The sequence below is a fragment of the Poromitra crassiceps genome (genome assembly GCF_964638095.1).
Source record: "Poromitra crassiceps genome assembly, chromosome: 13".
NCBI lineage: Eukaryota > Metazoa > Chordata > Actinopteri > Beryciformes > Melamphaidae > Poromitra > Poromitra crassiceps.
This window is the reverse complement of record NC_139644.1, coordinates 30,333,961-30,361,511: the sequence shown is the minus strand read 5'-3', so window position 1 is coordinate 30,361,511 and position 27,551 is coordinate 30,333,961. Positions and strand designations below refer to the sequence as shown.

The 27,551-nt window shown below is 41.7% G+C and overlaps 1 protein-coding gene across 1 annotated transcript; it reads right to left on the bottom strand.

The window, feature by feature from the left end:
- Window positions 1-1,381: 1,381 nt before the first annotated feature.
- On the bottom strand, window positions 1,382-25,539 carry sez6l2 (seizure related 6 homolog (mouse)-like 2; the record flags this gene model as incomplete). The annotated part of the gene is made up of 18 exons (XM_083649202.1): window positions 25,479-25,539; window positions 25,063-25,191; window positions 24,760-24,975; window positions 19,189-19,322; window positions 13,711-13,903; window positions 13,230-13,415; window positions 12,573-12,756; window positions 11,876-12,039; window positions 10,970-11,164; window positions 8,227-8,365; window positions 7,415-7,611; window positions 5,791-5,985; window positions 4,965-5,159; window positions 4,662-4,853; window positions 4,380-4,418; window positions 3,402-3,519; window positions 2,223-2,334; window positions 1,382-1,411 (listed from the first exon to the last, which is right to left on the bottom strand). The coding sequence occupies exons 1-18, from the start codon at window positions 25,534-25,536 to the stop codon at window positions 1,382-1,384; spliced, it is 2,676 nt and encodes an 891-aa protein (XP_083505328.1). The 5' UTR covers window positions 25,537-25,539.
- Between the last annotated feature and the right edge of the window lie 2,012 nt (window positions 25,540-27,551).

The window sequence follows — 27,551 nt, the reverse complement described above, 5'->3', positions numbered from 1 at the left end:
CTTTGCCAATGTGATGTTCTTTTAGTTGGGTGATTTAAATGTATGTGTGTCTTTATGATGGCCTTGGAATGGAAATGACTTGGAAAAATAAACGTTCACTAAGTGTTACACCATTCAACAGAGACTTTATTTCAAGTTCAGCAAATAACTTACTGCCTTCAAAAAAGTGTAGTTATATTTATGAAACAACAAAATGCTACTGATGATAGAAGAATTAAGTCTACAAAGCAAAAGTCTCCGAGATCCTTCATTGGCTCAGTGAATGAGACTAAATTCACCGTTCAAACAATCAGTTGTAAATAAATACATAATGCATTACAGCAAGCAGCCAAGTTTGGAGTTTTTCATCAACGTAGTGCATACAACATCAAATCTGATAACAATGACAACTGTCAATAACTATAATGATAATGGCAAGATTTAGCAGAAGCAATAAAATGTACAATCAGTGCATGCTATAAGCATAATGACATTCATGTCCTCACCTTTTCTTACATGTCATGTGACATTGGATGAAAATGCACTCCAGAAACAGCAAAAATAAAAAATAAAAATAAACACTGGCTTAGTGGCAACAAGAGATGAAACATTTAAGGACATTAAATTATTTAACATTATATTTTGGCACTGGATTTTCATTATATATATAATGAAAATATATAACCTCCCGCCACCATGTATATATATATTTTAGGCGTTGTATATATATATATATATATATATATATATATATATATATATATATAGCCTCAGTCAATATTAATTCAAATATTTACATTCAATTTGTGTGTGCGTGTGTGTGTGTGTGTGTGTGTTACAGAGAGAGAAAGAGAGAGAGGATCGACAGAGAAAATGACAAGCTCAAACTTTTTATCATTATTGAAAATATAACATTCTTCTCCTTGAATACATCTCAAAATGTAACATGAGCCACAATGAAAATTAAAGAAAATCATTCAGCATTGTTACCATTGATTGTTACATATAAAGTATTGCCAAGTTCTCTAATGTTTTGGCCTCATAATAATTTAAGATATTACACAAATCCATTTCCCCCCTTTCCCCCCATCCTGCTCTTATGCCTCCCACTCTGTCATGTCTTCTGTTATGCATGTCTTACCCTTCATAAGGCACCAGTCCTAATGATACTTAAAGTTTGGACTGTGAAGAAGAGCCCACAACTGGGAGACCACCACATCTGCTCAAACAAATATAAAGTAAAGCATGTCTATAACCGATAAATAGGGAACATGGTTAAACAGAAAGAGAAGGAGAAAGAATGATTAAAAAGGGGAGTGAGACCTTCTTAGAGTAAGGAACTGGTCTTCCAAAAGAATAGAATCCTCCCGTGGTTTTGAATTCTTCTCAAGACGTTTTTTCTTTAAATGGATACTTCATATTCCCGTGTATCCTGCGGGCAAAACGAGAATACAATCCATTCAAGTGACTTGGCATTGCTCCTGTAGAGGGATTTGAACTTTTGAACACGCTGGTGGCCGTTTCTTTGAAGCGCCGGATGTTAAACATGGGATAATGAGGGCCAAAACACAGGCCTGGGTGCATTAACCTCATGAGAGGATGTTGTTCCAGATATTGAAGTATGATTTTTGATATTGGCTAATTAGGGGTGAGAGTGAGACAGGCGATGTTCTCAAGCTGGTCATGGGGTTAAGGTGACCTTGGAGGAGGAGGTTGGGAAACAGGATGATGGAGCTGGTTGTTTTGCCTCTGACAAAGCTATATAACCAACATCACTGAATGGGGAGGTTGCCACTTTTCTCTATTCTCCATGCACTCTAATACCTCACAGCTCTCATATACTCTCACCACTATTCTTGACCTGTCTATTCTATCGCTGTAACTTCATGCAACTTAGAAATTCATGCAACTTAGAAATAAACCACACGCTGAGAAAACTTGGACTTATGATCTTCATTTCTATCACAAGGACCTATGCGTTGATGATACATATTGAATGCACCATATTTAAAGGGATATTGCAGAAAGGCTCCAGCCAGCCTTGCCTGCCTTTCAAGACCATTTCTCCTCAGCCGAAAGACATTTTCCTCTACACTCCCTATTGACAGGATAAGTAAGATTATACAACAATCTATATTTTCAGGCTATAAACTATGGATTAGGCCCTGTAAAATGGTCACAATCTCATCAATATAAACAAATATGATGCACACATGTTTTTATGGCATTCGCTTCTCACTCACCCCTGCCTCATAAAGCGGGTTGTTGAAATCCGACTCCACTGTAATGGGACTGTAGGAGTGTGTGTGAGAAAGAGACTTCCAGAATAGAGGCTTCCACTCTAGTCTGCATATGCTGTGGGTGAGAAAAACACAGCTTCAGAGTAAAGCTTGATATGTTATTTATTATTTATATTTTATATGCGCTAGTCTGCATATGCTGTGGGTGAGAAGGCCACAGCAATGCCTTTTGGTGCATACTGCTAGCATGGATTTGCTTTCCCAAAGTATGCAGATATCACACAGAGGCCATTTACACGTGGCATTAACATGCGCTTTCTGCCATAAGATTGCAATCAGATTGTGCTTGACCACTTGAAATGCCAGGTGTAAACGCCCCCAAGACACATTGAAGAAGGATTGCAATCTGATCGGCCAAACCCCCTCCGGAGGTGGTCAGGGATGCATTGTGTACACATTGAACACAAGTGTAAATGCAATGTGTCCTCTCAATCTGGATACAGCAACTGTATGCGGATTGAGAGGACAGCCATTTTGGGTGTTAATAAGTTATCTGGATGTTATCTGGATATGGAAAAACGCATGTTAACGCCAGGTGTAAATGAAATCAGACTAATGTAGTCAAGAACAATCTGATGGCAGAAAACACATGTTAATGCCAGGTGTAAATGGCCTCACAATCTCACAGAACAACAGGAAAACCCAAAGCAGCAGGAAAGCTCAGCACAGAATAAAACGGTGCAGTGAGACAATCGGTTTCAGATCGGGGTGGGGGTGGGGGGCTCTAACCTTTAAGTATTTATCATGTTCAGTGTTGGGTAGGGATGGATTACTCAGTAACACCAATAGCCTATTATTACTTTTCCCAGTGACAACTAGTGTGACAAATTACTATTTTGATTTCAGTAATAATGGTACATACATTACTTTTGTGATAATTCAATAACTATATCCCTTCCTCCTATTTGTTTTGTCATAACTAGTCATTCTCTACTTCGATGTGAGGAGAGGAGTTTAGATGAGAAATAGCAGAAAAAGTTGACTTTCTTTGGTTGGTGCATGTTTTCTCACTACATTGATTATCTCAAGCAACAGGATGACAATCACAATGGGCTCAACTTTTTACATTGAATTAGTCATTCACAAACAGACATACAGGTGATGCAATTGGGTATCACTTACTTTGTATAATACATGTAAATTCCTCCAATCAAAAGGATGACCAGGATGATGGGTAGAATTATTGCCAAGGCAATGTTCTCACTCAGTATCTGATGAGACGGCTCGAATGACTGGGAAACTATAGGATAGAGGAGACAGGAAAATGAATCAGAAAGTGACAGGTAATGGCTCTCTACTGAGTGTTGTTCTGTTCCTAATAAACATACTTTCCATTGGGTTATTAATAAACACGATTTCAGACGGCAGCCCGTCTTTATTGTCACACGAACACACTACAACACATGCATGCGGCCACTACACACACTCATGCTGACGGTGGCCGGTGAAATATGTCCTCTGCATTTGACCCATCCAGGCTTGTCCTTTCCTCCAGGGGGCAGGCCAGGAGCAGTGGTCGCTATTTCTTTCCAGCGCCCGGGGACCTTCATTGGACCATCATTGGACCAACTTCAGATGTTGTCGTCACTGGTCGGATGACAATCTTCTGCATGTTTTTAGTGGGGGGTTATGTACGGAGGAACCCCCTGGGGGGCATGGGGAGAACATGCAAACTCCACACAGAAAGGCCCTTTCGACGAGATAGCCCACCTGGGCAGTAGGCACTGAAGATATGGGGGGGTCACAACTCCAGCGCCCACAGCGTCCCAGGTGGGAATCGAACCCAGGACCTTCGAGCTGTGAGGCGACAGCGCTTACCACTGCACCAATAATCTACCATCACAAATGATTTTAAGGGAAACGCATATACTAAATTTGGAGAAACTCTCATAGCCTTCAACTTTTATCTTCAGTACACAATACACAACTCCCAATACACACCGTCCTACATTTCAAACATGTTTACCCAATGGAAGGTACAAATATGATTTGATGGTCTATTGTTTGTAGACTTAATTCTTCTGTCAATGCTAGATGCCTAAAACATTATGACCCAATGAACTTGGACTTTATTAAAAAAAAAAAAAAAAAAAAAATCACCTTCTAATTTGTGATCATCCAAAAGCTCCTCATATGCCACTGTCAGAGAGAGAGAGAGAGAGAGAGAGAGAGAGAGAGAGAGAGAAAACAAGCTGTTTGTTATTATGCCTTCAATGAATAACCTGGAAGCCAGATGGATGCCTGGATCCTTCAAATACATTTAGATCCTGACTGCACCTTCAAGATCTCACTATCATTTGTCTTTTTGCTACTTTATCTTCTGTATGTATCATTATTATTAGTATTAGTATGTTGAGACACACAGTGAGAGTCTGTTGTTACCTTTGCAAAAGGGTGGGGGGCTGTTCCACTGAGACGGATGGCCTGGGACGCAGTTGATAATGACCTCACCAATGAGTTCGTAGCCCTCATAACAGAAGAAGCGCAGTGTCTCCCCTGCTTGGTAGCTGTGTTTGTACAAGGTTTGGTAACCATTGTCAGGAACGCCAGGGTTTGGGCATGGGTCATATTTTACTGTTTACACAAAAACACACAGAGGATAATTAAGTATTTGCACTTCTGCTGTGTGCAACAGGCTTAACGAGCAGACCGGTGAACACACTGAGTGGCGAGGAGTGGACTCACAGACACACTTCGGGCTGCGGTCGCTCCATTTGGGGGTCCCGGTGTCCCGCCCATGGCAGGAGATTTGGCTGGGACCTTCCAGCTGATAACCCTGGTTACAAGAGAAACGGACCACTGTCCCGACGGCAAAGCCAGCCTCAGGACGCACAGAACGCGCCCCGTTCACCACCTCACCTGGATCAGGACACTGCTGGACTGCAGTGGGACACATACAAGACATATGTTGGGGTTTAATTTGATCCTTTGGTGAGACTTTATTAAAAACATCTCAATACACGGAACAGAAAAATCTATTTCTGTTCATTATAACTTTATTTATATAGCACTTTTCTAAACAAAGTTAAGTTAAACAAAGTCAGCACTTGTCAGCACCAGTGGCTCCTGCATAACATTACTGACTTTCCTCGGGTTGCTAAGCAGGTCTGGCTGTGGATACACCTTGGATGGGAGACTAGTGCTGGAAGTAGTATTGGAGGACCAGTAGGAGGTGTAAAAAAAAATTCCAATTAAAAAAAAAAAAAAACACAGGCAACCGGAAAGTAGAAAGAATGTGTCTTTACTTTGAATTAAATATTTTTAAGTCTACTGTATAATAACAAAACTAAAAACATGAACTTTTCATATCGTCCAATGTAACACAAAACGCAACTTTGGAACTGATCACATCATTTCATCACTTCATTTGTGAATTATTTTTGTAATTACTCTTTTTAATTGTACAATTAGATAATAATTAATGAAATACTTTAATAAATTTTGCACGACTCTCACGGTCCTCCATAATACACATGCCAGTCCTTGTATCAACAGTTCCAACTTGCCTCACCTTTAACACACGTAGGTGCACTGCTGCTCCAGGAAAGGTCCCACTGGCATGTAATGATGTCGGAGCCGCTGATGTCATATCCTGGTTGGCACTGATAGGTCAACACACTGCCTCTCACAGGAGAGGAGTGGGAGGAGCTGATCCAGCCATACTCAATCTGAGGGAGGGTGGGGCAGGTGTCATTCGGCTCCACCTCTGCATGACACACAGAGAGCGCATTTAAATGATAAAGAAGAAGATGAGTAGAAAGAAGTTAATCTGTTCATTATCTGTTAATCAATAAATACATCTGTGATCGTTTTGGCATATTGCTTTAGATGTGTAAAATGATTTTCTGTCCAAAATGCAGATAGAACCTATATGTATTTTATGTGTCCATGACAGTTGCTGTGCAATGCAAAATTGCAGTAGTTTGGGGGGAAAATATGTTGGTAACCCTGGTATCATTTGCAGAGTAAAAACTTCAATATTAGCTTCAAATTTAGCCATGTAGCAATAACAAAGTCCAATGTTTCTTCTCCTCATGTGGTGGCAGCATGATGTATTTCAAACCCCCTGTTAAACTGTGTGCTTACTTCCTAAAACAGACTATGGTCTGCTAGGTCAGCTAGGTCAGACCACAAGAAAAAACACTCTATCAAGTCTATTTGAATGATTATCTTGTTGAGCAAAAAATTGTAAAATCTGTACATTTGTCAGTACATTTGGCCTCATGATCTCAATCTCATGATGACAGGTGGTGAACAGATTTTCACATGAGGATGTCACAGTGTTTGCCTAAGTCCCTTCGTAAATAACAACACATTTGATGAGTGTTTATGCTCAACATTTTCCCTTGCAATTAAACTGCAAGGGTTAATGTCTTCAGGGATCACTGCAACCCAAAAGCTTTTATCCTGAAGATAAAAACCCATGACTAAGACAGAAGTTATATATCACATAACGGCAAGAGAGGTTTGGCTCGTCATACACCATTACAAGCTGTTGTTAAACCTGTCTTACATAAGCTTACAGTTTGTGGATACAAGGGTCAACCATCCCTTTATATCTTACTATTGATGCAATTTGAGTTCTGAGATGCTGAGCAGACCCATAGCGAGTTCAGAAATCAGTGTGCAATGTTGTGAACTATAGGTCTAATTGTGATCGGAAGAGGCCACTTCATAACATCAGTGGCATATCTGATCCTCTAACATCCTGCTTGCTTTAACATCCAAGTAAATTAAATGGTTAACGAAATAGTTGTGATCAATTAAATATAAACCACATGAAGGTTTTGTCAGTTACTCTCAAAGCATGGAAGCAGGAAAACATGATGATATGGGAAATACATAAATACTATGGGGATTGGGAAGAGTTGACTTTGATCTACTGACTTCAGTGAGCATGTCCACTGTGGGTTCTATTTGATCTACTGACTTCAGTGAGCACGTCCACTGTGAGATCTATTTCTTCAGAGGGTCAACACATCTCAAACACATCTATGCAATACTTTTGCATTCCAATGCATTTTAAAGTAGTCACTGGCTCCCATACAATCTGAGTTCATAGGCCGTACATTGAATATTATATAATTGGACCCATATCATTAAATGGATGTGCTTACAGAGCATACAGTACTTACCACGATAATGAATGAGGAATCCCTGGCTTAGGATGAAACTGGAATCATCTGGATCACTTTGAAATTGAATGGTGACCTCTGACCCTCCAGATACAACCTGGAAGCGCTCTCTGGACCCCAGGTACTGGCCAATCACGTGGGACATGAGGTCATGTCCATCAAAAATAGTCAGCACATCAGTGTGGCGGATATTCAAACTTCAAAAGGGAAATAATGAGAAAAAAGAAATGAGAAGTCTGCCCACCAGAGGCATTTTATTAGTCAGAACAAGGAGAAGGAAGACAGGAAAGGCAGTAGACATGACTGTCACCTCTAACATTACCTTGTTTTTTCCTCATTCACTGTTTTACTTTAACTGTTAATTGTACTGAGCACTGAGGTGCATTTTATGGATTATAAATTATACAGCAAGTGTAAAAATACAGCTAAAAAACTCTATAAACTTATATTAAGTATCCAATAACCAACCTCCCACAGCTATGTTATCTGTGAGAATTTTAACCCAGGCAGCTAATCAAATCTGAAACAAAATCTGTGAAGCATCTGCAAATTTAACATTAGGGATTCACTTACTTTATCTGCAGAACTTCTACAATGTTGCTAATTTCTTTGCGACATAAATAACAAGAAAGCTTTGAGGTGTTTGTATCCTTAGATACGGTATGTAAAGTTATCAATTATCTGTATTAGTCTTTACATGATTATTCAATTTATTGACTGAAACTGGGACAAGAAAAAGCCAGGCTGATAAGTATGGACACAGCTATGAGGAGTTTCAATAGAAACACCGATCAAAACTACTGTATACTCACATCTGCACATCCAGTTCAATACGTTTCTCCTCATTACCACGGATCTGCCATACGCAGTCTTGCCCCTTGGAGTAGCTCTGGGGCCAATCAGGAGACAGGACGGTGCCGGAGGGCTCGGTCAGCTCCCCTCCACACACGGCTTACAGGGTAAGAGAGAAAACAAGTTCAGGACATAGACTGAAGGGAAGATGAAAGGGTGATGTAATAATGATGGGGGAAGGAACGGGAGAAGCGAGTGAAGTGATGCTGATAAATAAAATATGAATTGAGGGGGAGAATATATACAAGAGACATACAAAATATTATAAAGCAAACAGCACAAGCTCCCACCGCCGTTGTAGAGTTATCATCATGAAGATCAGCTTACCTAATATTATAGCCTATTTGAGATGCTTCAAAAAGATTTCAGAACTATACACTTCATCTACATAATACTACATACATACTACAATACTACATAATTACAGGCCTTTGACATCTGGGTCAGAGCAGATATGTGAATTTCAATATATTCTATTCAATAATGAGAGACTAGAAGGAAGGTACAATAAACTTTAATGATGCAACAAACAACCCTTAGATTTGGCATATGAGTCCATGATATGATGACGCTCCTCCTGAGACGTGAGGAGGGCGTCAGTGATTTATAGGATAGAGAATCTCCTATAGGGAATTCTAGAGGAGTCATGACATTGGTGGTGTTCAGGGGAGGAGGGGGGGCAAAACAACTGCTACGGCGAAGATCAGCAACTGAGGGGTGACACAGAAGGTGAGTTACAACACAGTAAAATACGAGGGGTCTGATATACTACTCCAGTTAAGTGATTGGCCAGCAGGCCAGAGAGAGGGAAAGCGTGGGAAAGCGTGGGAGACGGTGATTGGACAGGAATGAAGGGGCGTGCATATTTGTGAATGAGTGATATAACCTGAACATGTCGTTGGCTGCAGGGGGGAGAGAGAGATGAATGAAAAGGATCAATGAATTAATGAAAGGGATGGTTAATCAGACATTGACTAGGGGAAGTAGTCTTCATCATTGAAAATAGTCTGAGACATTATTTCTTTTCCATTCCATCCTATTCTTTCAAGACTTTGGATCGTGTTTTGACTCATCGCTCTGGTACGTGTTCACCGAACTATGTGATGGAATAGATTGGTGCATGAATTGGCACATGAAGACAGTTTTCATCCTACATCGGCTTCTGTGAGGAACACTGCATTCCAGACAAAACAGTCAAATACAGCAATAAGAAAACATAGTTCCCTTACAATCTGAGGAGGCGATGAAGGGTAAAGAAAGGTCGCCATTGTAAATAAGAATTTGTTCTTAATGACTTACCTGGTTAAATAAAGGTTAAATAAAATAAAATAAAGAAAAGTGGTAAGACTGAGTGCAAAAGAGGCAAATATGAGCTGGATAAGACAGACACGGCCACCGAGAATGAACACAAGCAGAATCTGGAACAGCAGTTTTGCTCCAGTGCGTGCACCTGTATTTGGGAGAGCTGTGTAAAATATTACCATCCACAGAAGCAACGCTCTCCCATCCACAGGCTGATCCGTCATTACCAACGCGGAAGTGCCAAAAACTGCAGTGAGTGCAGGACTACAGGGAGTCCACAAACTACTGTATACACACATCTGCACATCCAGTTCCATATTTGTATACAGTCTACGGTCATTACAATGTTTTTACACAGTCTACAGTCATTACATTGTTTTTATAGTCTATGGTCATTACAATGTCCATCGGAGGCATGAGGGGCAACACTCCCCCCAAAACCAGTTCTCAGGAACCCTCTAACCTCTCCTTCACACTGGGCACAATGTCACTTTTACCATCATGTTGACATGTTGGCACTTGAGTTTTCAGCCAGACCTTGGCCTGGTGCAAAATCATCCACAGTTATCCCAGAAAACAGATCTCCTGCCCCAAAGACTACAGACGAGTGGTACAGAGTAGACATAATTTCACCGTCTGTTCCTTTCTGTTTGCAACAGATCAGCAGATGATACCCTCAGCATGGCTCTCCACTTCATGCTACAGCATCTCACATTCAACACAGTTCGATTCCAGTGTTACATCTCGAAACTGATTCAATGTCTTTCTCTCTTCCTGAATGCAGAGAGGAGGACTTGGTCCTGCAACTTGGACTAGAGTCGCACTTAAGTCGCACACACAGTGACTTGAGACTTGACTTGAGAGTCGTCATCAAAGACTTGACTTGGACTTGAGGTTTGCGACTTGTGAACAATCTTTGCATTAACATGAAGGAAATGTCTATCAATGCTGATACTGTCTTCTAATAGATAAGGAGTAATGATAATACACTACATGCTTTGAATTTCTTAGTTAGTTATTTCTTAGCTATGCAGTGTTCTAAGCAGACCGGATGGCATCCAAAGCTCATCCATAAGAGACTTGACTAGCACTTGTGACCAAAGCTTTGAGACTTGACTTGGACTTGCCCCTCAAAGCCTTGATACATGATTTGGACTTGCAAAAAATGACTTGTGAGCATCTCTGCCTGAATGAAAACTCTGCATACTGGTGTGGGAAACGCTTCTGGAAGCATGAACTCACAGAGGATTACGGTCCATTAAATCTAGGAAATGCGGCCCGGAATGAAAGGAAAGAAGGACGGACGGACGGACGGACGGACGGACGGACGGACGGACGGACGGACGGACGGAAGAAGGATAAGAAAGGGCACTCGGATAAAGGAAAGGAAAAGAAACGTACCCTTGCACACAGGCTCGCTGTCGTTCCAGTGCGGATCGCTGGGGTTGACGCACTCGATCATGGCAGAGCCTTGCTCCATGACGAAGCCTGGAGAGCAGGCGAAGGTCACGGTGGTGCCCAGCTGATACGTGATGTCACTGCTGCTGAAGTTTCCATGGGGCATGTAGGGCTCCCAGCAATGTTCCCCATCGAAAGCTGAAAGAACACACAGAGGGGGAGAGAGAGAGAGAGAGAGAGAGAGAGAGAGAGACAGAGAGAGAGAGAGAGAGGTAAGAAGCAGTGCGTTTGTGTGTGCGTGCGTGCGTGTGCTTGCGCATGTGCGCGTGTGTGTGTGTGTGTGTGTGTGTGTCTTGCACAACAAGAAACTAATGAGGAGAGGGATGTGCATTTCTAGAGAGCCATGGCGGGTCATGGTGACTTTTACTTTTACGTTTGGAAAAGCTACAGTTTCAGTAAAATGACACTTTATTAACTATTATTACTTTTTAATAAAACGGAAGAAAATGACAATTCCAATGTTAATCCAAGGTCTATTAAATTCTGTGGCGAGTTATTTTAATTATATCAAGTATTACTGAATCTTTCTTTTCAAATTATTTTTTATTGGATTTAATACAGATGCAGTGGTAGCGACATTGTTACAGATCTACCAATGATCTACCCCCCCCCCCCACACAAAAAGTATTACTGAATCTGAATGGTTTTCAGGGAGAATTTTTTCAAAAATGATATGCATTTTTTAACAAGTTCTTTATGTTCGGTTTCAGCACTGTTTCTTCCTCACTGCTAAACCTCAAGATTAGTTTTGATCCAAACCCGGCAAAAACGTGACAGAACGTTGTGTTTTGTTGAGTAAGCAGAAGGCTTGCTGATGGAAGGGAGAGGCTGCAGGATCAGTATGCTCACCCTCATAGCGCAATGCCAGCAGCAGGGGGATGGAGGAGGAATCGGCGGTGAGCTCTAGGTACAGCGTGGAGCTCTCGCTCAGCAGCCCGCGCTCAGGAACGTCGTCCAGGTCTGAGTCAAAGAGCGGAGGAGACAGCGAGCTGTTCCCACTGCGCACAATTAACCTGTGAGGAACCAACCACAAAAGAGACTGATGGGATTATAGTAAACCTGATACAAGACTGAGATGCTCTATCAAAAGCCAGTTAGGCCAAGGGCTGTGAGCAGTGTGTGAACTGGACAAAAGGTCCTCAGGGTAGTGAGTTGATGATACATATGATCACATTCGTGAAGTCAAGGATAACACTTTCAGATCTATTGCGTAATGCTTAGATTAAACAGTTTTAATAAACAAAATGTCTTCACCCAGACAATTACATAATGGTCAGTTACTTTATTAGTAGATTATGACTTTTCAATTTGCATTCTTGTAAAGCCAAATATTTAGTTAAATGATCTACAATACTGTAATCTTCCCTAAGACTCCACCAGATGTCTTGAAAGTGTGTCATTTTTAGAGGAACATGAGGGGAAAAGGATTGAGGAGGCATTTCAAAACAAAACATGCAAATTTTGATTCACCGTAGCAAACAAGCCTCATAATATAACACACGCACGCACGCGCGTGCACGCACGCACACACACCGATTTATCTTACTTATCATCGTCTTCATCCAGTGCAATCCTCTCAAAGTGGAGGTGGAGTTTGTGACCCTCCTTGGCTTCTATTAACCAATGGCAGCTCAGGTTGTTTCCATTACTGTGGTTGCTGACAGACGGGGGAGGAGGTGACAGTATCCGGCCCACTGTTGCATTACGAATCCACCCTCCACACGACACAGCTAAGGAAAAACAACATCCCATACATCATCCCCCAAAATCAACCACCATGAAATGAATGACTAGCCAGTGATTTTACACCTTACATGCAATTTGCTTTATTTTGGCCTTTTGTTTTTTATTTATTTTATATTTTGGAATTTATTTTGGCTTTCACTGGTGCAGTGGTGAATGATGAATACAGAACAGTTTTGTAATAAATAAATAATAGAATAGAATAGAATAGAATAGAATAGAATAGAATAGAATAGTTTATTTTGCCAAGGTATGTTTGCACATGCAAGTACATTGACTTGGTGTGGTTGGGGCACTAGTAACATACATAGGAACACGATAAATAAGAAGAAATATACAAGATTTAACATAATATGTACAGAAAGAAAGAAAGACAAAGAAAGAAAGAAAGACAGACAGACAGACAGACAGACAGACAGACATACAGACAGACAGACAGACAGACAGACATGCTACTGACCAACACACTGTGGCTCAGGAGTGCTCCAGTGAGGCTGTGTTGTGTTGACACAGGTAGCCACCTCGTGGCCCCGGACCTGGAAGCCTGGATCACAGTGGAAGTGGGCCTGACCTCCAGGATGGATGTCTGTCACCGTCACGCCGCCCCCCTCAGGAGACAGAGGGAACGGGCAGGACAGCAGGAAGGCTGGGGACATTTGAGAGATTAGAAGAGGAACATTCAAGATGTTAGTATGATTAAGTACAATTGGATGCACATCATGACAACATAAGGCCACTGTACAACCCTGCTGCCTTATGGGTTACAACTTTGATTTTATTTTGTCATAGACGATTGCGTGGTGGTGGTGGTGGTGGTGGGGGTTGGGGGTTGGAATAGTATCTGCACACTAGCGTTTAATTGTATGAGGGTTTTCTAAGACCTGCCTTGTCTCTTTATTTCCTGTTACCTTGAAGGATCCAAGCAAATAAGTGTTATTTACCTTGATAGTGGAGGCTGAACATGCCATGGTTGGTCTGTCGGAGACTGCGATAGTGAATGTGCACCTGGTTGGTTGAACTGCGGATCACCTGACCCTCTCTCATCAGAGTCTCGTTGGCCAACAGCTCTGGTCCCAAACCTCCATACCCAAGGATCGTCAGAGACTCTTCCTTAGACAGGTTGACCTTCCTCACCTAGAGGGAAAACAGGAAAAACAAAAACACACGTGGCAAACAGTACCACAAGGCACAATGTTCCACTGTGTGATGAAGATCTTAGGACATCCTCTTCGTCTCCCTCCTCCTGCTCCTCCTTCTCGCTCCAGATATCAGAGTTTGCCCCCCATCCTACCTGACAATACTCCTAATGAGAGGTGGATTTAACATACAATTTAATTTAATAGATTTAATAGATTTACAATAAAAATATTGAATTGTGTATTTAAAAGAGAATAACTAACAAATTGTTAGCTTATTACTTATTGATTTAAATAAAAACGTTATGATACGGTATACAAATGATTAATTTATTAACATGTCATTGACAGATGATCAAATATATTACACTACTCACTTACCATTAATTAGTACACAACTGACTGACTGAATATGTATGGAGGACCAGGAGAGTCTTACGCTAATGAATAGAGTGTCCCCTTAATAATTATCCAATCATACAATTAAAAAGAGTAATTTCAAAAAGGATTCACAAATGACGTATTAATACATCATTAAAAAGTCGTATTTGGAAAAGGAACTTCAAAAACATCCATTAAACAGTGTATTTCAAAATGGAATTACGAATACATCATTTAAAACATCATTTAATACATTGTTTCCTTATTCCTATTCGAAATAACCATTTGGAATTGTATTTGAAGTCACTATATTAAATCCCTGATTCGAAATAACGATTGGAAATGCCATTTACCCATTGCATGACACTTTTGGCCTTAGCCTATAAAAACTGTGTAAAACAATGCAAATTAGACATGTACTTTAATTTTAAATTTGACATACCTTGTAGGCCCCTTTAGAGTCTTAAGCTAATGAATAGAGTGTTCCTTTAATAATTATCTAATCGTACAATTAAAAAGAGTAATTTCAAAAAGAATTCACAAATGACGTATTAATACATCATTAAAAAGTCGTATTTGGAAAAGGAACTTCAAAAACATCCATTAAACAGTGTATTTCAAAATGGAATTACGAATACATCATTTAAAACATCATTTAAACAGTGTATTTCAAAATGGAATTACGAATACATCATTTAAAACATCATTTAATACATCATTTCCTTATTCCTATTCGAAATAACCATTTGTAATTGTATTTGAAGTCACTATTTCAAAACTAATTCAAAAAACCGTTTGGAAAACCATTTCGTTTTAACATGACACTTTTTGCTCTTTGTCCCCAGCCAAACAGTGTCAATCGTGAATTGAGCCCCCTAATGCAAATGAGCCATGTAACAGGCTCTCTGATTGGCTAGAGAGCTTTGAGGCACGAAAGAGCCTGGCTCAGTGGACTGCCTCTCTAGCCAATCAGAGAGCCTGTTACATGGCTCATTTGCATTAGGACCATGGATTCACGATTGACACTGTTTGGCTGGGGACAAAGAGCAAAAAAGTGTCATGTTAAAACAAAATGGTTTTCCAATCGGTTTTTTGAATTGGTTTTGAAATAGTGACTTCAAATACAATTACAAATGGTTATTTCGAATAGGAATAAGGAAATGATGTATTAAATGATGTTTTAAATGATGTATTCGTAATTCCATTTTGAAATACACTGTTTAAATGATGTTTTAAATGATGTATTCGTAATTCCATTTTGAAATACACTGTTTAATGGATGTTTTTGAAGTTCTTTTTCCAAATACGACTTTTTAATGATGTATTAATACGTCATTTGTGAGTTCTTTTTGAAATTACTCTTTTTAATTGTACGATTAGATAATTATTAAAGGAACACTCTATTCATTAGCTTAAGACTCTCCAGGGCCTACAAGGTATGTCAAATTTAAAATTAAAGTACATGTCTAATTTGCATTGTTTTACACAGTTTTTCTAGGCTAAGGCCAAAAGTGTCATGCAATGGGTAAATGGCATTTCCAATCGTTATTTCGAATCGGGGATTTAATATAGTGACTTCAAATACAATTCCAAATGGTTATTTCGAATAGGAATAAGGAAACGATGTATTAAATGATGTTTTAAATGATGTATTCGTAATTCCATTTTGAAATACACTGTTTAATGGATGTTTTTGAAGTTCCTTTTCCAAATACGACTTTTTAATGATGTATTAATACGTCATTTGTGAATTCTTTTTGAAATTACTCTTTTTAATTGTATGATTGGATAATTATTAAGGGGACACTCTATTCATTAGCGTAAGACCCTCCTGGTCCTCCATAAATACGTTGTTAGTTACATGCAAAACAATTATTTCACAATTGTTTTGTGTTTGTTATAAAGTGTTACCAAATTAACTTAAACTATGAATCTTCACACCTTAATTGTTCCATAATGCTCTTCTCATGTGGAAATCATGAATACATGTCACACGATGAGAGGATGTTTGCCATTGATTAGTTTATATGGACTGCTGCAATGCAGGGATGCATGGTAATAGAGCTAATGTAAATCTTAAAATGATCGTAATGCAAAAAATACTCTGGCATTTTATAATGAATCCTATTATTGAACAAGTACTTATGTATGTAATACATTTTAAGCTATGCTTCCGAATGTTAATTAGCAAGCCAAGTAACCTAACGTAGATAGATGAGATTAATTAACTAGGGAGCCACAGAACTGATATCACATTCAAATAAACTGATATTAATTGGCTCTCATATCTGCACTGAGGGAGTACAGCATCTGAATTTGTTCATTCGAATGCAACATTTTGTAGGTCGATTAAATGCTTTAACTGTCTGCTTCTACTAAAAAAATGTGCCTTGCAGTCAGTAGCCAGCCGTAGATAGATATCTATGTCTGGTGACTGGTGCACAACTCTTGAAAAGAGGTTAAGGACCGCCCCCTAAGCTCAAAACAAAATGCATGACAAGCGAATTGACCAACCATGGACCTCCTTATTTGCATGACGCAACTCGTGGGCAGAGCCATATAATAGAAGAGTTCCGACATCTCCATTCACTCCAATGGACCAGTTTTTTTCCAGGAAGTAGAAAGTGGAACTCTTGAGTTAAAAAAAGCAGCACTGTCGAGTTGCAGCAAAATATACAGTTTGTGTTGTACTTTGAAAGGGTTTTTCTCCCCTTGAATCAAATTGCACATTATCAGCTTTATTTTAGCATGCAAAGGTAGCGCGAGACCCATTCCTGGCTGTTCATTGGCTAATGAGTCTCGCATTTTTGTCCTCCGCTGACGCCACTGTCTTACTAGAGGACACTACTCGTGGGGAAATGTTGACTTGTGATTCAGACCATCCGTCGCTGGAAGCGTGCTGATGTTAGGTCTGACCATGTGAGACAGACTACTAAGAGATACATTAACCAGAAAAGCACAGAATCTTAAATTAAGATCAAATTGAATGGACTTTTATTTTGAGCAGTGTAAAGTCACTGACACACTTTACACTGCTCTGCACTGCTACTGTACAAAAGTGACTCTCGGACTTCAATTCTCATAACCCATCACTCCCTCACCTCCAGCCATTTTCCCTCACCTAAGCACACCTGCACCTAATTCTGGACTGATCACCACACACCTGCACTTAAGAGGCTCTAATGAGCCTCCACACTCAGTGTGTGCCCTGGACTGCACCAGAGGAGGCTGCATTTCTCATTCCCTTGGTGTTTGTTTGATCATGTGCAGAATCAGATGCATTATCTGAAGTCAGTTTTGTTAGTTATTTCCTTTGTGTAATGATTTCATGCTTATTTGGCTTAGATTGGTTTGATTACTTAAAGCTGTTTTCTTGCTTAATTGAATCATTTGTTGAATAGAATCATTTGTTAATGCCTTTGTGTTTAGGAAAAATCATCTGACTGTACCATCTGTCGAATACATCTGTCTACATGATTATCCACCATCATCAATCAAGGGATTTGGTTTGTTTAATAAACACCCTTGAAATGTTCCTCTGGTTCTCCTCATTCTGATCAATGTCCCATTTGCTTGCTGAGGCTACACCTGTAACCTCCACCTTATCAGTTTCTACATGGTCCTTCGAGCCCAGATTAGCCTCGGCAAGTGGGAATGACCAGAGGAACCAGCAGCCAGAAGGGAAGAAGGTGGGCACCTCCATACCTTCAGTTGTGGGGATATCATCCACTATCGCACCCCCCTCCCCCACAACAATACCATCCCCATATGGTTGGGCCTACACCTGAGCAACGGCATGGCCAACCTGCACGAGACACAATGGACTATATGACACCTCTTGAAGAGGCTTGATGCGGTAGAGGGGTGCCTTCCACTAGCGCCTTTTCCATCCTATTGGCCCCCTGCAACTGTTCCCCATCGGGTGGGTCCTATTGCCCTAGGCTGGCCAGCTCCTGTTATGCAGCCCCAATATTTTGACCACCCAGCCTATCAATATGGTAATTATATTCCCGGTGGCCCCCCTGACTCCAGTCAGTGCGCCCGCACCGCCAGTCCCGGTGCTCCCTGCACTGCCAGTCCCGGTGGCCCCCCTGGCTCCAGTCCCGGTGGCCCCCCTGGCTCCAGTCCCGGTGGCCCCCCTGGCTCCAGTCCCAGTGCCCCCCGCACCGTCAGTCCCGGTGGGCCCCCCGGCTCCAGTCCAGGTGCCCCCTGCACCTCCTGCTCGGGTGGCCCACGCACCTCCATCTTCTCCCTTGGCGCCCATCCCTCGGCTTCCGTGGCTCCCATCCCTTGGCATCCACCTCATCACCGACCTTCTGTGGCCCAGAGTTCTTCACCGCCGAGCTCCAGTGCACCTCAGCCTTCGGCGCCAACCTCCAGAACAGTCCAGCCGGAGTCGTCAATATCTGGGCCGGCCCCCTGAGTATACCGGCGTCACCAGCATCCAGGTCGGCCTCCGGAAAGGTCCTGTCGGTGTCTGGGACATCATCCGGGGTTGCTCTACCTGTCTGCTCTGGAGGACTTGGTCATCTGGGTCGTTTTGGCTTTAAAGGATGCATCTGTACATGGGCAATCAATAGGGGAGAACAAAAGCAGCCTCCTCCACTGCTGTCTGGAGCACACTGCTTCACCTAATCAACCACCCTTTTATTGAACGCATGTGCAGCTCAATCAGGGCCCCAGCTGTGGCTGGTTAGGTGAGGCTGAGCTGGTGGGGGGATTTTGTACAGTTTCTTTTAACTGTGTTTACATGCTGCTGTTTTTTATCACAGTACTCACTATTGTACACTGCTGGTCCTGATGACAAATTTTGTTCATGTGAAAGCATGTAATGACAATAAAGAACCTTGAACTGGTCTTTGCATTTACTGCTTAGTGATTTACATGGATAAGCTACATTACCTGAATCTCCACACCGTAACCTGCGTACACAGTAATGCTGTAGGTGCATTCCAGAGGGGAAACGGAAGATGTAGACGCAGGGTCTGGTGACTCAACGATATCCTCCATTGCTGACAGAGTCGCATTGCATTGCACTGTGGGAAGAGGGGAGAGAAAGAGTAAGTGTATATATTTGTGTGGAGAAATAGGCTTAATGAAAAAATGTATACTGTATATATCCAGGGAAGCTTTACTGAGCATCCATGCTCTTTTTCAGCAACAGCCTGACTCACATTATTTCACTCCATCTGATCTGAGCATTGCCTTTTCATTTTACCCACTGTTTTCACAGTCAGGCCAAACTGAACTTTGACCCGGCAACCTGCCTGCTTCATTAAAACATTTCTGCTGCCACCACAATCTGAAACAATCACATTTTGTGGGAAAACGTGTCCCAGCTACAGTCTTTATTCTCAATTCCATGGATTTATCTTCACACTTTATTTTATCCTGCGCTGTCTAAAGAATATGATAAATGATCACTGCAAAAACCACATTCACCAACTTGCGACAACCATCACTTTCACAATACATTTTAAAAATTTCAAAATAAAAGACACAGGGAAAAGTCACCAGATCATCAGTATAATAGATATGGAGCTGTTTTGCTGTACTGTGGGTGAAGTGCTTGTCCCTGGTTTACCAAAGTCCCACCACAGTTATTTTACTGTCCAAATGACTGAATGAAATGATAGATGAGCATGGGTAAAATCATATTGATGACTCCCCTGGTAATACTATGCTGTCTGGAGATGCGGCTCTACAGTCCATTGGGTAACAATGCTCTGAATATTGGCAAGCTCACCGTACAGTGTTAAGGGGAGTCAGTCAGAAGGGCCACTGCACCATCAGCCAGGAGACTGAAGGGATGCTTAAAGATGGATTGGCAGGCAGTGTGAAATAAGGATATATGATCTCATGCTAATGCAACACAATAAAGTTTAGATATGCAGACTGATCTGGCAATGTATTGAAGCCATTTTAAAATGTCATTTAATACTGTGCTGTGTGATGTTTGTGCTCCTGTTGGGAAATTTTAACATGAGACAGTGTTACTGGCAACCTGCTAACATTTATTTCATAGTTACTCTACTTTTGAAAATTCAAACCTTCAAACACAAACACAACACACACACACACACACACACACACACACACACACACACACACACACACACACACACACACACACACACACACACACACACACACACACACACACACACACACAGTAAAACAAATAAAAACACAAACATAAAAGTCAAGCAAAGCAAAACCAATTCACCACAATGTCCCCATAGACCACCATCAGTTGATAATACCAGATATTGAATATACATTATATCAGCCAATATTTACTGTCCCACTATACTGCTACCTCCCATTCCAGGCTGCAGTATTGCAGCATTGCTCTAAATACATTTAAAAAATGTAATCCTCGGTCTGTTAACACCTGGAAACTCTATTTCCACTCTCTTCTTTCTCCTCGTTTGTTCCCGTCCACCGCTGGCGCCCGTGTTGTCACCTACTACAGGAGGAGGCTTAATCAAATCACCCCCTGACCTGCCCCCTTTCTCTGGCTTGACCTTTCTCTGCCCAAATGGTGTCAATCAGCTGACCCACCACCTGCGTGCTCAATGCCATTTCCTCATCCTTATTTTCAAACCATCACTATGGTGACGGTGAAGCTCTTCACCAGAATGAACAGCAGCTCTCTCCCACCTTCACTGAGTGCTCCACAGGCAGTCAAAGCTATTGTCATGGCACACCGCTGAAGTGCATTTTAGCCACTCGTTTGAACAGGCCACCATCTGGCACTTCACAACTCTATGATTTGTTACCTGGTCATGTTGAAAGTACAGTGATACTTTGTCGAATGAATGCTTGCCGTTGAGCATTGATATTAGTGCTGCTGACAACAATGGTTATATTCATTCATTAATTTTTTTTTCCAGACCCCCCCCCCCATTTTCTCCCCAATTGTACTTGGCCAATTTCCCCTTGCTGCCGCTGTTGCTGCTCCACCCCCTCTGCCGATCTGGGGAGAGCCGTAGCCTAGCACCATGCTTCCTCCGGCTCCAACACATGCGCAGTTGCCAGCCGCTTCTCTTCACCTGACAGCGGGGAGCTTCACCGGCAGGACGTAGCACGTGGGAGGATCACGCTATTCCCACCAGTTCCCTTCCACCCCAACCGACCAGATGAGGTGCTAGTCCAGCGTCCAGGACACATACCCTCAATCCGGCTTCCCACCCGCAGACACAGCCAATCTTGCCTATATGGATGCCCAACCAAGCCGGAGGCAACATGTGGAACCTGTGACCCTCATGTTGGTAGGCAGGGAATCTACCGCTACACTACCCGGACTTCGTTCACCTATTTGATTTGAGAATAACTGTTGGTTGTGTTCATAATCCATGTTCTGTTTGTTTGTGTGTTTGTTTGTTGTAATTATTAAAGGGCAAACAACATTTTGAAAATGTATTGTAAATACTTTTCTGTGTACAAAACTTTTCATGTCACAATTTGACAAAAGAAAAGAAAAGTTAGTTACAAACAGTGAATATGTCACTGCACAACAAATTCACAATGTACAAAATATGGTGGGCATCTTCCCCGACCGTCAATTGTCTCAAAATTTAAACATTTTCTGACTGGCTTCTCTTTAGCTACATCTCTCATCTCCTCCCTTGTGGTTGATATAGATTTAATAACATAAATCAATAAGGCATAATATCATGTCCATGTAGGTCTTTTTAGTAATATAACTAGCAGTTCAGACAGGTGAAGCATTGTGTTTTTCTCGCTTTGTGTTATCAGTGACAGAGGTAGAAATAGGTGGTGTCACTCAACCCATCAAGAGTGCATTTCATCACCTGTCACCAGGTATCAGGCCTTTAGCTGACAGGAAAGACCCCAGAATTTAGCTGTGAAAAGAGTAAAAACACCACCTTGGAAAAGCTCCTTGGTGCGGAGTTTCATTGCTGTATGGGATGGTAGGTAGCAGGGATGCACTAGTGCAGAGGTTCCCAACCTTTTTTGTGCCATGGACTGGTAGATACATGGAAAAAAAAGTTGCGGACCGGTTGTCAATTTTAATGGGTTTAGTTACATATATATTTACTTACCAGGTGGCGACAAAGGGTAAATAACAGCCTTTTGTGTGTATGTAGCCTATAGACGGTTTTAACTTGACAACAAAAACATTCTAAATTGAACCCCCGCTCACTTCCTGTTGCAGTGTTTGCTATGGACATAAAAGAAAAGAAAAATTCAAGTGCAGGACTGACCATTCCGTGAAAACCGTCTATACAGCTGAGCGGCGAAAACAAAAGTAACGATGTCGAGTGAATATTTCTGCAGTTTGCCGAATGCTGAGAAAAAGGAAGTGCTGTGGGGTTGCGCTCTGGTGAAAACCGTCTATACAGTATTTCAATAATGAGAGACTAGTAGAAAGTATAACAAGCTTTAATGATACAACATTAATTTTGGCGTATGACTCCATGATATGATGACGCTCTCCTGAGATGATGAGGGCGTCGTCAGTGAAGAATAGGATAGGAAATCCCCCATAGGGAATTCTTCGATCAGGAGTCATGACCGATGGTGGTGGTCAGGGGAGGAGGTGGGGCGAAACAACTGCTTCAGCGATGATGATCAGCAACTGAGAATGACACATACACAGCACATAGCAAACAGAGTAAACATGGACCCTGATATACTACGCTGATTAGGTGATTGGGATCAGCTGGAGAGGAATACCATGGGCTGATTGGTTATTGCCACATGTGTGGTAAACTGTGAATGGGTGAGGAGACAGCATCAGAGAAAGGGGCGAGCCTAACAATGAATGGGTTATACATCCTCAAAGAAAGGGGGCGTGCACTGTGATATGACGAGACTGGGCGTTGGCTGTTAAGTAGTCTTCATTATTGAAAATAGTCTAAGACTTCATTTATGTTTTTGTTTTAACTACAAACCTAAATAAACGTCAACTTGAAACTATGTTTCAACTACCACACACAGCCTATAACATTATAGCCTATGTTTATAAAAAAAAAATAATAATAAATTGACCGGCTCGCGGCCCGGTACCAATGCGTTGCGGCCCGGTGGTTGGGGACCACTGCACTAGTGAATACAAATTGGGTAAACAATGAACGGTGATCATGAATGAATGGTGATCACCAAAGGATAACAAAAATCATAAAAGGTGTTTTCAGACTAGTAGCCTCCCTATTTATGTTTTATATTATTTTCATAAAGATTTGCACGGAGTATACTAAAATATTAGGGAAATCAATATTATGACTTTGACGTGGATTCACCTCCTCAGTGTAATTCATGAAGTGTCCCTAATATTTCATTGTTTATCAGCTTGTAGGGTTTGTAAACTAGGGTTTTGCTGTTTATGCTTCACAACACTGCTGGCTGGTTTCAATCTGAAATACTCAAACGAGCCTTTCTTGACTCTCATCTTCTCCTGGTCTCCAAGACTTCAGTCATCTGTGTCCTCCGCCCTCCACCTCCCTCCAAAAGTTCATTTGAATCCTGTAACCCGGACATACATGAAACATGTTACATGGCATTGTAGGAGCATATACAAACACCGTTAGCAGTCAAATAATCACCCAGCAGCTGTCATTAGCTACTTCTGAATTTAGCTGAAATAAAAACACTGCATTAGCATTAAGCTGAAAATCAACACTTGTTGATGTTATAGAACATCATTTAACTTAACTCTACTGACTACAAAAATACACTGAGAACTGATCCTGTAACACTATATAAACTAAATATTTAGTTTAGTTTTGTAAGTATCTCGCATTATCATAATTCAAATTTAAAAATGGCTTTTTCACATTACCTTGTCTGTAGAGATTTTCTTGTTAGTCTCTCTTCAAAGGCAGGTGGAGAGAGAAACAGATGACGTTGCGACAGGAACCAATTATTCAATAGAAATGTGTTTGGTTTATAAAAACGCAGCACTTGTAACTGCTGGTGCCACCAAAACCCTAGTGCAATGATCTATTCCAGTGTAAAAATAGCACACTTACCCTTCATGGTACAAACCTCCAATGTATATAATATATTGTATAATGTATATTTATTAAATTTTACTTTTTCTATTCTTAAATCTTTTTCCTGTGATATTGTTGCTATATGTTTGATCTTGACATTTTGTCTCACTGTCTCCTACAGTAACTGCACTGATGATGAGGAGTAGCACGTCTAATTTTGTTGTACAATGACAATAAAGGTTTTCTTTCTTTCTTTCTTTCTTTCTTTCTTTCTTTCTTTCTTTCTTTCTTTCTTTCTTTCTTTCTTTCTTTCTTCCTCCTTTCTTTTTCTTTCTTTCTTTCTTTCAAAATCCAATCCCAAACTACAGTACTGGTGTCACCTTCACTTAAACAGGTCTGCAACACAACAAACCTTGGGCTTCTGAATCATTTTAACATTCATTAGATAAAGTAAACAACCACAGCTCTGGGACAGTCAGATCCCATTCACTTCATAGCACCATGCAGGTACCTGGCATGTGCATGGTGGTTATGGTTGTTGTGGTGATCAAAGTGGTAGTGGTCTCCTCCTCTATGAGCGGTGAGGACATGGCATTTCTTGCTCCTGGGTGGCCGGCTGAAGAAGATGAGGTTAAAGCTGTGGTGAGCACCCCCGGAGATATGACGGTAGCTGCAGACTGGGTCTGGCCGAGCCCGGGCACAGCCTGCGTCGGGTTGGTCGTCGTACCTGCAAAGTCCAAAGGTTCAAACGCCATTAGTGTCAATTAAAATGAGCCACCCACATCACACCAAGCCAAGACCCACATTCATGTACCTGTGCCTACAGAAGCCCGTCCCAAATATTCCTTACTCTGTAGAGCAGCATGGATCAGGTCACCCAGTGGATACGAGTCTGGGGTTGATGTGGGCGGAGCATCAGGCTCAGGGGTCATAAAACTCATTCCTGAAATAGGCAAGACTTATTCCTTATTCACAAAAATGACTAAAGATGCATGGGATTAGCAGGACTTGGCAAGAAAACGGCACAGCAAATACTATTTTTCTAACCACTGGTCTGTATGCATCGGAGTACACACACACACACACACACACACACACAGGCATGCACGCACGCAAGCACGCACGCACGCACACGCACACGCACACACACACACACACACACACACACACACACACACACACACACACACACACACACACACACACACACACACACACAGTGTTTCTTACCTGAAGCTAGGTGCATCATGGTGACAGACAGGATCACAGCAAGATGTGAGAACCCCATGGCTTTGGATGAGACTACGTGTGACCTGAGAGGGTTGAAGCATGCAGAATGATTAGGCAAAAATATGATCATCTAAAAATAAATAAATAAATAAATCAGTACAGTCTCATTATTTATTAGCACCCAGGGTTTCATAAAGCGGCGCAGGAATATTTATTTTGAACTGCAGTCTTTTATGGTTAGAGGTTGAAGTTGTCATGTTTACCACATTGATCCCAGAAGAAATAGTGCCATTTACCCCCTGAAAATTTCAGGAACATTCCCTCGTATGTTTACATCACACAGGCCAAAATGACTCGGATCAGTTGATTACTGCGATAGCTCGAGGATAACCAATTCATTATAACGTAGACCCATAAATGCCAATTTAGTTATTTTCACAGGCCTGGACGAGTGAAAGAGGTAAACATTGCGCCCAAGAAGGTTACATTCTCATGCATTCCCTCTGCATTTTCTCTCCAAAATCTGCAATAACATGCCCGAAAATGCGCTATTCCAAAATTCATCAAACAAGCCTACCTCGCCACACGCAAATCACGACTAATTATATCATTAACGCGTTCATGTCAATGTGTTAATAAGCACGTCCGTTGTTAATCGAGGCGTTTCCTCGGTGAAAATGCCAGCATGGTGTGTGACAAAAATGATGGGGATACAGGAGGCATCTCACCCGGCCCTCTTTGTGCGGAGGACGATTTTTTTTTAGCGTCAGTCATCTCCACTGTGGGAGCGACAACCATCTCAGCAACATTGAAAGGCATCTGCGGCTTACCTTCGTCTCCAAGCTGCCTCCTGTGGTCCTTTTCTTCGACTGTATATCCTGTTGCTCTAGGCCCCGATAAGGCAGAAGGGTTGGTGCTGGTGAGATGCCCCTAGCTGGTTGCCGTGTGGTTGACGCATTCGGCTGTGGTGTGAGGGCATTTGTGTTGAAGCTCCAGGTGCGCTCTAGTGGCTGGAAGCGAGCATTGCACCGGCGAGCGGCAGGTTTTTCAGACTTGTCTTTGAGCGCTGGTCTGGAGGAGCTGTCCAGCAGCACGGTGCTGAAGTCTGTCCGACACAGCGCTGCACTTTATATCAAGGTAATCACAGAGAGATGCGGCGTGTTATTGGTAGCCTATCTACTGTGTTAACGGCCCGCATGTGCCATAAACGGTATGCATGCCGAACCTGGTTGTGCAGTAGTTTCCAGTGATGGGTGGAGGTTTGTTTGCGCTAACATGGCATGCGGACATGAATGAACCATAGGCCAGGGGAGGTGCAGAGGCTGGAGCAGAGGAGCAAAGGCAAAATGAAAGCTCACCTCAAGCAGTGAGCAGATATCTGTGAAAGATAATTGAATAATAATATGTAAGAGTGTTTCTGCTGGGCAGCACCATCACTTAGCATGTAATTGCTGTAACTACGCAACGAATCTGTAGGAATAGCCTATTAGGAAGGAGCCCTCCCACACACACGCGCGCGCGCATACACACACACACACACACACACACACACACACACACACACACACACATACACACACTCGCACGCGCACACACACACACACACACACACACACACACACACACACACACACACACACACACACACACACACACACACACACACACACACACACACACACACACACACACACACACTGGAACCAACAAGAAATGTAAATGGAAAGTGTGGTATCTTTAATCACAACAGTCAAAATCTGTGTGAATCTAATTTGCATGCCAAGTGCTAAAACAGTACAGAACCGGTCATGGTTTGTTCTGGGTTTATATTTTTGCCCAAATGCAGCACAGGTCCATTATTCTCATCCTTAGGCTTCACATCTGATTCTGCGTGCATTATGCCTGCAGTTTTTCACTGCACTACACAGAACATTATGTAACACAAGGGAAACACAATGGCAGTAGGCTATTTGATACTCTTGCAACTGTATTGTTTGTAAGAGTAATTTTAACACAACCAACATAATATATTACTTTAATATTAGGCTACATTACATGGTGACATAGCTGAAT